General features: G+C 35.8%; 1 protein-coding gene across 2 annotated transcripts in view; it reads right to left on the bottom strand.

Annotated features, from left to right (window-relative positions):
- Positions 1 to 10857, bottom strand: part of MAP3K20 (mitogen-activated protein kinase kinase kinase 20) — a 183197-nt gene that overhangs the window by 86890 nt on the left and 85450 nt on the right. For both annotated transcript variants that reach the window (XM_007458848.1, XM_007458847.1), the window contains 2 exons: positions 8910 to 8997; positions 3254 to 3355 (listed from right to left, as the gene is read on the bottom strand). In XM_007458848.1, coding sequence (XP_007458910.1) covers positions 3254 to 3355; positions 8910 to 8997 — 190 coding nt within the window. The remainder of the gene's footprint in view (positions 1 to 3253; positions 3356 to 8909; positions 8998 to 10857) is intronic.

Here is a 10857-nt window from a genome sequence, read left to right as displayed (position 1 = left end):
CTCTTTCCCAGTATTTATACAGTCTATCCCCTTAGAATAAAGAACAAGAGCATTTTCTACTGAAACATTTCCTCTCTTTATTTCTCAAGTTGTCTTTTCTAAACAATGGAATAGCCCCTCACCCCAATCAAACAGGTTCCTTTGGTTAATGAACTATCTATTGAACAATAATTTAATAACTAGGCCTTGGTTCTTTTTTTCAGTATATAGAAAATTTCAGTTTTATAAAGGCTAATTTTAAAAATAATCTATTATTTTCTACTATTCTGATTATTATATAGTGAAGAATCATGAAAGAACAAAGAAAAATTTCAAAAAATTTAAAACTCTTGCCATATAAAGATATTACTGAAGAGTCAACAAAAGTATTAGTAATTCAAATGATCTTAAACAAGATATAACTGGAATAAAAGAAATATTTCTTCTAATATTAAGTTCTACATATTCTAAGCTGTGAAAATTCAAAAGCTACAACTCAGGTAACTTTTAATAATTTTTATGACAGAATTTCATAGTTATTTCTCTTTTTCTTTAAGAATCAAATTCCTGAATAATTTTTCAGGTAGAAACTATTTAATTACTATTATAGGTAGACCTAGATCATTTCTACATTTGCTGACAATAAAGAATTTCAAAAAACACTCAAGCACAAAAGCTTTAAATACAGGCACTTTTCTTCCTCATGGCAGATATTATGACAAAAAGTATTGTAAATTATTTGTGTATAACATATAGTATACATTTATAGAATATTTAGTGTACATAAACAGTTGTAATCAAAATCATATAAAATTCTATTTAATGTGTTTTTATAGAGCTATCTACAATTCTGTATGCCTTATTTTTATTGCAAAAAAATAGGAATGCTGAAAAATATTTTCATCAATTTTAAGATTCAGAGTTTCCTAAAAAAAGATTTCACAGGAGTCACTGGGGAGATTTGGAATCAATGATGACCATTTGGAGATTGGATCCTGGTTTATTTGCTTTAATTGTTCCTTTTACCCATTGTTGACTGACTTGTAGCAATTTCAGATATACTGGCTGGTCTGCCCTCTATGCCTCTTCCCACCCAGAAAGAAGAGAATCTTTTTTTTTTTGCCTTTTATTTAGGAGGTTTTCTCTTTGCAGTGATGTTAAGCAATGCCTATTTCAAAATGCACAAATCCACTCTTATTTGAAATGAATTATTCATCCTTTGATTTCTCAACATCTTGTTGCTTCAGTGGCTTCAGTCATGGTCAAACTGAAGGGCACAGCTGAATTCAAAATGGAATCAACAAAAATCAAGCCTTCCTATTTCATCTCCAAGTTCTACACATAGCTTTATCAGAGAGGGTAGAAGTCATTCTGAAAGCACTGATTTCTTCTTCCTTTCGTAGGCCATTTCAAGTATTAAGTATTACTTGTGACTACACATAAACAAGTCTCTTCTCTGCCTCACGCTTCTCACCTGAGTCCAAACACATTAGAACTTGCCTTTCAGATTAATTCATCAGCCACCAAAAAGTGATTTTATTACCGTGTGGTTCTGGACACTCCCATTTTCTCCATCCCTATTTTTTACCTCTAGTTCCAGTGTGCTATTCAGTCCTGTTCCTTTTCTTCCTTGTACTGATACAAAGTGCCAGGGCTCTTGAGAAACCACAGGAATGACTGAGCTGATCTGGAGCCAAAGGATTTGCCCTACAGACAGGGACTGTTGCAGGGGAAGGGACCAGGAGGGATGAGGTTTACAGGCTGGGGGCCAGAGAAGCTTAAGTGGAGGGTGTACAGCTGGAAGCTGAGTGACTGGTGTCGGTTGATTTGTTTGCTGTCTATCCATCTTAAGTGCCATTAAGTAATAAGATGGATGTAATTGACTGAGCACCCTAAATGCAAATGTCTGTAAGGTGAAGTGTTTTAAGTCAAGGACTGCTTGTATATGTATTTACATTTCCGTAAGTGTATTTCCACAATGCTTCAGGCAGTTTCCAATAATAGCACATTACCCTGCTTACAAACAGGTGGCCTACTGATATGCAGAGAAGTGGCTATGATGTTACATCAAAATGTCTTGAAGAATGTGAAATTTTAAGGCTGATTTGAGACGTCTGATGCATGAATACACAATTAAGTTAATTAACACAGCCAAAGCCTTAGGTATACCATCCTAAACATAGAGCTTATTATTCTTATAAGGTAATGAGGTATCATTCAAGCAGCAGCATTTAGCATGAAACTTTTTTTTTTTTTTTAATAATTTTCACTTTCTCCATTTGAAGAATTTGGCAGGTGTTGATGAAACTTAAAGCAGACAAGATAATTCCCCAAAGGAAAGGCTATTACTTTTGGAAGCCCCTGTGTAACTTCCCAGTGAAAGCAAAGTATGAGTTGCTTTCCTTATTGGCTGCTAAATATCCCTTTATTTGCTTTGTAAAGAGATGTTGGTAGAGATTGGAGCAGCAAAATGCAAAGGAGTTAATTGCTCCAGTAAAATTTGGAAAGACTTGCTTTCTAGGGGTTGCTAGAATACAAACGTAACCATCAGCATTCATTAGATTAAGTTGTTTCCAAAGCAACTTTGACAGTTATAAATAAAACTCAGAAACATTCAGTTAGGAAAATGGAAAATAAAAAGATAAAAATAAATGGAATTTAAATTGCTTTAGAAAGCATTTGTCTATGCAGGAATTTATGAGGGAAAAAGAACTAGGCACCTTGTTTAGGCATATTGTGTATTAAAAATATTTCATTTCCAAGGGTGATTTCCAAGTTTACATTAAATATAAAATAAAATCTGAATTGCGTTTGCATGGCAGGATAAAAAAAAAATTTTTTTTCCAAGCGGTTACTATTTTTAGCATATTATTATGTATCCGAAATGAGTAGAACTAATCCTACAGTAAGTCATGTTTTCTGGATACTGCATCTAAGTAGAGACTTGCAGCACAACAGAATTATAATCTTTCCATTTAATGTATCAAACAAGCTGGTCAATTACAATGTCACAAAATAGGGCAAAAATGCTGCCTTGGAGCCACTGATTTTGTTGGAACTTGGTTTTTGGTAAAAAAGAAAGGAAGGGGAGAAAAGGAATGCAGGAGTAGAAAGGCAATGATCTAAAATATTATGTGCACAGTAAGCTGCAGAATTCTTGCTACTTTTGGTCTGAAAAAAGAACATCTTAAGATACAGAATAAGAAATCCTCCGACTAAAGTCACCATGTCAGGATGCTCTCCATTAATTCTGTAAGAATACACGAAGCGTTACCTTTGGCTACATCAGTGGCCCAGGTCATAATGTGATCCATGTCCATCTCTTCACTTCTGTTACTGTTAATGTAATCATAGAGTGATCCCAGAGAAGCATATTCTATTTTCAAAGGAAACATAAGCATATAATTAAAACCAAGGCACATTTCAGAAATAAGACTTTGTAGTTTCATTGGGAAAATGTGTTAAATAATTTAACAAAAGGCATTAAAAGTTTATAAAAACTGTTCCATGCTGTTTCTAAAAGTTTCCAAAAGTTAATATCATCCTGGTAAGAAATCTGTCAAAGACAAGACCACTAACAGAATGAATAATAAAACTTGAGCTGACAATGAAATCCAAAGACATTCAGATGGAATTCAGAAACACAAGGATGTTGCAAGAATGTATCTGAAACAAAGGAAGGCATGAATATAGGTATTTCTTCAAAAATTTGTTATTCTTATGAGATAAGATTAAACACATAAGTCAGAGGGTTTATGTGACAATGCAAACAAATCAGTATTTATTGCATCAGGATTTAGAAGAGCCCTCAAATTTGAATCACAAAAGGCCAAGAAAGTGAGAAAATTCCTTTAAAAATGGCTTTGAGATATAAATTCTCTATCTTAAAATTCACATACTGTAAGTGTACAATTTGATAATTTCTATGATCCATTTTCAGTTTACTTTTGTGTATGGTTTGAGGTGAGGGTCTAAGACTTTTTTTTTTTTTGCATGTGGATTTCTAATTTTCCCAGCACAGTTTGTTGAAAAGACTATCCTTTACCCATTTAATAGTCTTGACACTTTTGTTGAAAATCAACTGACCATCAATGCAAGGTTTTCTCCCCTAAATTCTTAATTTTGCTCCATTGCTCTATATGCCTGTCCTTGTGTCAATACTGCACCATGCTAATTATTGCAGATTTATAATAAGTTTTTTTTTTAACATCTTTCTATAATAAGTTTTGAAATGCGGCAAAGACCTTAAACTTAGATCTTTCTTAAAACTAGTTTGGCTATTCCAGTCTTTTGCATTTCTATGTGAATTTTAGGATCACCTTGTCAATTTCTTACAATAAAAGTCTGCTGAGATTTAGACAGGAATTGTTTTGAATTTGTAGATCAATTTGGGAGAAGTGCCGTCATAACAATATTGAGTCTTCCAAGCCACGAACATGTAATCTTTCCATTTATTTAGATCTTTATTTTCTCTCAGCAATGTTTTGTACTTTTCATTGCACAAGTCTTAACACTTCTTATGTTAAATTTATACCCAAATACTATTAAATTTATACCAAAGTACTATTCTTTTTGATAGTACTGTGAATGGAATGGTTTTTTAATTTCATTTTTAGACTGTTCATTCACAGTATATAGAAATACAATTAATTTTTTTTTTTTTTTGCGGTATGCGGGCCTCTCACTGTTGCGGCCTCTCCCGTTGTGGAGCACAGGCTCCGGACGCGCAGGCTCAGTGGCCATGGCTCACGGGCCCAGCCGCTCCGCGGCATGTGGGATCTTCCTGGACCAGGGCATGAACCCATGTCCCCTGCATCGGCAGGCGGACTCCCAACAACTGCGCCACCAGGGAAGCCCCCTACAATTAATTTTCGTATATTAATCTTGGATCCTTGTGACCTTGCTTACCCTGTTTATTAGTTTTGGTAGTTTTTTGTGGATTCCTGGGGTGTCCTGAGTCTTAGAGAATCATGTCACATAAGACAGTTTTACCTCTCCCTTTCCAACCTGGATGCGTTTTATTTTCTTTTTCTTGCCTGATTAAACTGACTAGAACCTCCAGTACAATGTTGACTAGATGTGACAAGAGCAGAACCTCATTTCCTTGTTCCCAACCTTAAGGGAAAAACATTCAATTTTTCACCTTTAAGTAAGACCTTATCTGTGGGTTTTAATAGATGCTATTTATCAGGCTGAGAAAATTGACTTCTGTTTTTAGCCTGTTGAGATTTCTTAGCGTAAATGGGTGTTGTAGAATGCCAAATGGTTTTTGTCTTTTATTCTATTATCTATTATGATGCTTTATATTAATTGATTTCACATGTTAAATCAACCTTACATTTCTGGGATAAATTCCACTTGGTTGTGGTGTATAATCCTTTTTATTGGTGGCTGGATTCAGTTTGCTAATACATAGCCAAGGATTTTTGCATCTATGTTCAGGAGGGACAGTGGTCTGAAGTTTTCTTATTATGTTTTTATCTGGCTTTGATATTAGGATAATACTGGCCTTATAGAATGAGTTGGTAAGTGTTCCTTCTTCTATTTTCAGAAAGAGTATGGGAAGGACTGGTGTTATTTTTTCTATAAACATTTGATAGTATTCACCAGTGAAATCATCTGGGTCTGGCGTTTCATTATGAAGATATTTTAAATTATAAATTTAAATTTCTTTACTTATAGTTCTGGTCAGATTTTCTGTTTCTTCTTGAGTCAGTTTTGAAATTTTTTATCTTTTCAGGGACTTGTTCATTGCAACTAAATTGTCTAATTTGTTGGCATAAAGTTGGTCATAACACTCCCTTATAATCCTTTTAAATTTCTGTAGGGACTGTAGTGCTATCCTCTCCTTCATTCCTGGTTTTGCTAATTTGTATTTTCTTTTTTGTTGGTCAGTCCAGCTAAAGGTTTGTCAGTTTCACTGATCTTTGCAAACACCAAACTTAGTTTCATGGATTTTCTCTTATTTTTCTGTTTTCTGTGTGATTGCATTCTGCTCTAATCCTTATTATTTCCTTTCATTGGGCTTGCTTTGGGTTTATTGTTATTTTTGCAATTTGTTAAGGTTGGAGCTTAATGATCAATTTCAGACCTTTATTTTTTTATTTTTTGCGGTACCCGGGCCTCTCACTGCTGTGGCCTCTCCCGCCGCAGAGCACAGGCTCCGGACGTGCAGGCTCAGCGGCCATGGCTCACGGGCCCAGCTGCTCCGCGGCACACGGGATCTTCCCGGACCAGGGCACGAACCCATGTCCCCGCATCGGCAGGCGGACTCCCAACCACTGTGCCACCAGGGAAGCCCAGACCTTTTTTAATTTTTAACATAGATGTTTAAAGCTATAAATTCTCCCCCTAAGTATTACTTTATCTGCCACCTATAATTTTGATATGTTACATTTTCCTTTTCTCTCTGTCCAAAATATTTAAAAATCCATTGTAGTTTCTTGACTCACTGGGTATTTAGAAATATGTTGTTTAATTTCCAAATATTTGGGAATTTTCCAGGTTTCTTTCTTGCATTAATTTCTAACTTAATTCTATTGTAGTTGGAGAACTTTTCAGTCCTTTTAGATATATTGAGATTTATTTCATAGCCTAACTTATGTATGCTGAAGAATGTTCCATGTGCCCTTGAAAAGAATATGTATTCTTTGTTGGGTGGTGTATTCTATGTATGTGAGTTAGGTAGAGTTGGTTGAGAGTGTTTGTCAAGTCTTCTATATCCTTGCTGATTTTCTGTCTAGTTGTTCTCTCAGTTACTGAGAGTGGGGTAATGAAATCCATTATTGTTGAACTGACTATTTATCCTTTAAAGTCTGTCAATTTTTGCTTCATGTACTTTGAGGACCTATTGTTAGCTGTATATACATTTACAATTGCTGTATCTTCCTGATAAGCTGATCCTTTTATCATTATGAAATGACCCAATTTATCTCTAGTAATATTTCTTTTCTTAAGCCTATTTTGTCTGAAATTATGATAGTTACTCCAGTTCATGGTTATTGCTTGCACGGTAGTACAGAATTAAGGTTTCCAAAGATCAAAGAAAAGATGGTCCACTGTTGTATCTTTTCTTTTGACTTTGGAGATTGAGATTCTAGTCACCCCATTTCTTTGTAGATCTGGGAGAAAGATGCTCACTTCCCTTCCAAGGGAGATAAAATGGCAGCTGGACTCTGTTGGACTCTGAGTCCTCTTGGACTCTGTTCCAGGTCTTATAAGCAGATTTTAGAAAATCTCTGTGATGAGAAGTTTCAGCAAACACACATGCACAGGTGCACACATACACATACACACTCTCACCCAGAAATCATCAATTCTAGTCCCTTCATTCACGTATGAGAAAACTGAGACATAGATTATCAGTGACCCACCTATGCAGCTTTGGCAGAATCAAGACAAGATTTCATCTCTCAATTCCTATTCTGGTGTTCATTCCATTCCATCACTCTGATAAATTATTCTTTCAAGTCCTCAGTATGAGTGACAACAGCTGCCTGCTGTAATAACCTTTTCTATTAACAAGTACACTCAGGTTGGAATAGATTCAAGCCATTCAAGATTCCCCCCTCAGAACCCCAACATCAGGTTCTAAAGAGGGGGAGCTAGCTAGGCAGGGTGATCAAGGTGTGTGTGCCTGTCTCTCTTTCTGCCTTAACCTTCCCGTACTAAGACTTATTTGTGTTCATTTCAAGAGGCAGGGCAAGTGCTATCATCCCCTACCCATTTGATGTTCCACACTTGACTCAGTTCGTGTACGTATGTCATCCCTCAGCATCTGTGGGGGGTTGGTACCAGGACCCCTCGCAGATACCAAAATCCACAGATACTCAAGTCCCTTATACAAAATGGAGCAGTACACTCGGTCCCCCACATCCGTTGGATCTACAGTGTGCTCAAAGGCTTCTTGCATACAAGAAGAGGAGATTCTGTATAAAATCAAATTGAGAAATGTATACCACTGTGGTTCTACCACTAGCTGGGTAACCTTGGGAAAGAAGTAACTTAAGTTAGAGTTTTAGTTTCTTATGTGAAATAAAATTACTTTATCTATTTCATAGGGTTATTCTAACTATTAGATGAGATAATTTATAAGGAAGTACCTAATCCAGCCCTTTTTACTGAGGGTGTTTTGTTATTTTATATAAAGACAATCCAAGTCCTTAACACTACAGTAGAAGAAGAGAGGGCTAATCTTTTAAGGTTTTCTTGTTTGCTTTGTTTTGATCAAAGAACTGCCATGATAAAGAACCTGGTCAAAGTTACGTATTGTAAAATTGAGCACTATACTTACCATAGACCTGAAGTTGCTCATTGGATTATACAAATATGAGTATAACATATTAAAAATATGTGCCTTTCTGTGTTTTTATACGGCAAAATTTTCTGTGTGCTCCTTTTTGGAAAGGGTATTTCCATCAGTTATAAACTGCTGCTCCAAATTATGTGGTAATTTAGATCAAGGTCATTATCAACCCAGATGACCAAATCTGAAAAATATTCTCATGTCAGAGGCCTTGAAGAAAGAATGCTCTAACGGGATTAAAATGCCTTGCAAAGAATTGTAACATGAATAGCTCAAGAAATCTTAATTTGTAAAAGGTCACAGAGTTACAAAAAACATCGCTCATTTCAACTAATTAAATGAAATTTTAGTTAAATGGCACCTTTAAATATTGGTACTGCAGCTGCGAGTGCATTTAAATAGCATTTACGCAGATATAATTAGCACAATTAAACATGGGTAGAAGTGGAAACACCATTCTTAATTATATTGATATAATCAGTTTTATTAATGCTTTATAGCAACAAAAGTGACATCTGACAGTAGCACACAATTCATGACAGAACCTAATATTAAGCATTTTAGCATATTAAAGAATCTAAAGCTAGGTAATTGGGGAAAGAAAAAAGTCAAATAGAGTTCTTACCTGTGACGATACCATAGTTGGGAGGTTCAAGAATTACTCCGTAAAACTGGATGATGTTTCTGTGACTGAGGACACTGAGTATTTCTGCCTATACAAAAATCAAATACAAAATTGCATAAAATTTCACATTTATAAAAGTCTCATAAAATAGGTTTCCTATTCAATTTTCTTTTACATACATTTACAAAGATGTATATGTGCTCAACAAGTATGTGATGCTGATAAAACTGTCTTTGGCAGCACTCTTGACAGATTACGAATTTACATATTGAAGCTTTCTGAAAAATTTAAAAAAGAAGTGGGGTTGAACTGGCGGCAGAAGAGGTGCTTACTAGCAAGCTGGCATGACTGACAGTGGAAGGGGGTGACTAAAGAGGGGAGATGCCACATTTATTTACAGTAAAAGCCCTCTTCCTAAAAGTCAAATACATTTTTTCCTGCATAATATTTCTTTTGGGAGACTGCAACAAGACTGAACTTCTGTCGGCTGGATGAGTAGTCATGACAAAATTACGGCAGGGTTTCTTAACTATTACTGGAATAGATTCAGGTAATACCTATTTATATTATTTATCTAACCATTTATTTAAAATATATTATTGCTCTCGTACCATATGCAAAGTACTATAAAGGACGGACACGTGGATTCTTGACCTTCAGTGGTGATTTGATAAGGAAGCCAGACTTTACACTGTGAAATGTGTTAATTATTAGAAAACTGTACTGCAGAGTGTCATGGTAAAAAATACTGTTTATTAAACTTAATTGTTTTAATTAATTAATTTATTTTTGGCTGCATTGGGTCATCGTTGCTGTGCATGGGCTTTCTCTAGTTGCTGCAAGCGGGGGCTACTCTTTCGTTGGGGTGCACAGGCTTCTCGTTGCGGTGGCTTCTCTTGTTGTGGAGCACGGGCTCTAGGCCCATGGGCTTCAGTAGTTGTGGAATGTGGGCTCAGCAGTTGTGGCTCACAGGCTCTAGAGTGCAGGCTTAGTAGTTGTAGCACATGGGCTTAGTTGCTCTGTGGCATGTGGGATCTTCCCGGACCAGGGCTCGAACCCGTGTTCCCTGCATTGGCAAGTGGATTCTTAACCACTGTGCCACCAGGGAAGCCCTAAGCTTAACTTTTAAAATGAAAAATAAAAGAGGTACCACAGTGTATATCTGCTAATGTCTACAGGAGGACGTTCTCTAGATTAAGTAAATCACATGTAGTCATTAAAATTTTATTGCTTTTGTGGAGTTAAAATATGGCTAATCAAGAGTTAAAAGTACAATTAAAGAAAGTCAGCAATGAATAAAAATGGAGAAGCCTTGGTCATAAAGGAGACTCCCCTTTGGGAATTTGCACATTTGTTACACATTTTTCTTTTCATAGTAGGAGTTGAGTTTTCACTTAAAATGCTGTGAAACTTGTTTTGAAGGTGGTGTGACTAGATAGAAAACAGAAGGTTGAGGGTTGACAAGGGGTCAATGTGGGAACAAGAGAAAGGAACATTATTCGTGATTGGACGAGACATTTATCAAGGTTGATTTGACAGTTTTTTCTTTTAGTGATATAGGTGTTGAAGGGAGCCATCAAAACGATTCCTTAACATTCACTGAGCGTCCACTGTGTGTAGAGGTTCTGTATTCATCAAAAACCTTCTCATAGTTTAGTTTTCCAAGTAGAAAGAAAATGCATTAATTGAGTAATAAATACAATTATTCATCCATATGACAATTCTATTTCTCATTAAATAATCATAAATGACCTTGGTTGTAAAAATAGAGTTCATGTGAAGTTTGGAAATCATAAGCCCTCTATTTTTTAAAATTAATTAATTTTATTTATTTATTTATTTTTGGCTGCATTGGGTCTTCATTGCTGCACGCGGGCTTTCTCTAGTTACAGCGAGTGGGGGCTACTCTTCGCTGTGGTGCGCGGGCTTCTCATTGCAGTGGCTTCTC

Source organism: Lipotes vexillifer, unplaced genomic scaffold (genome assembly GCF_000442215.2).
Source record: "Lipotes vexillifer unplaced genomic scaffold, Lipotes_vexillifer_v1.1 scaffold1306, whole genome shotgun sequence".
Classification (NCBI taxonomy): Eukaryota; Metazoa; Chordata; class Mammalia; order Artiodactyla; family Lipotidae; genus Lipotes; species Lipotes vexillifer.
The sequence above is the reverse complement of the archived record's forward strand: the minus strand, read 5'-3'. Positions and strand labels throughout refer to the sequence as shown.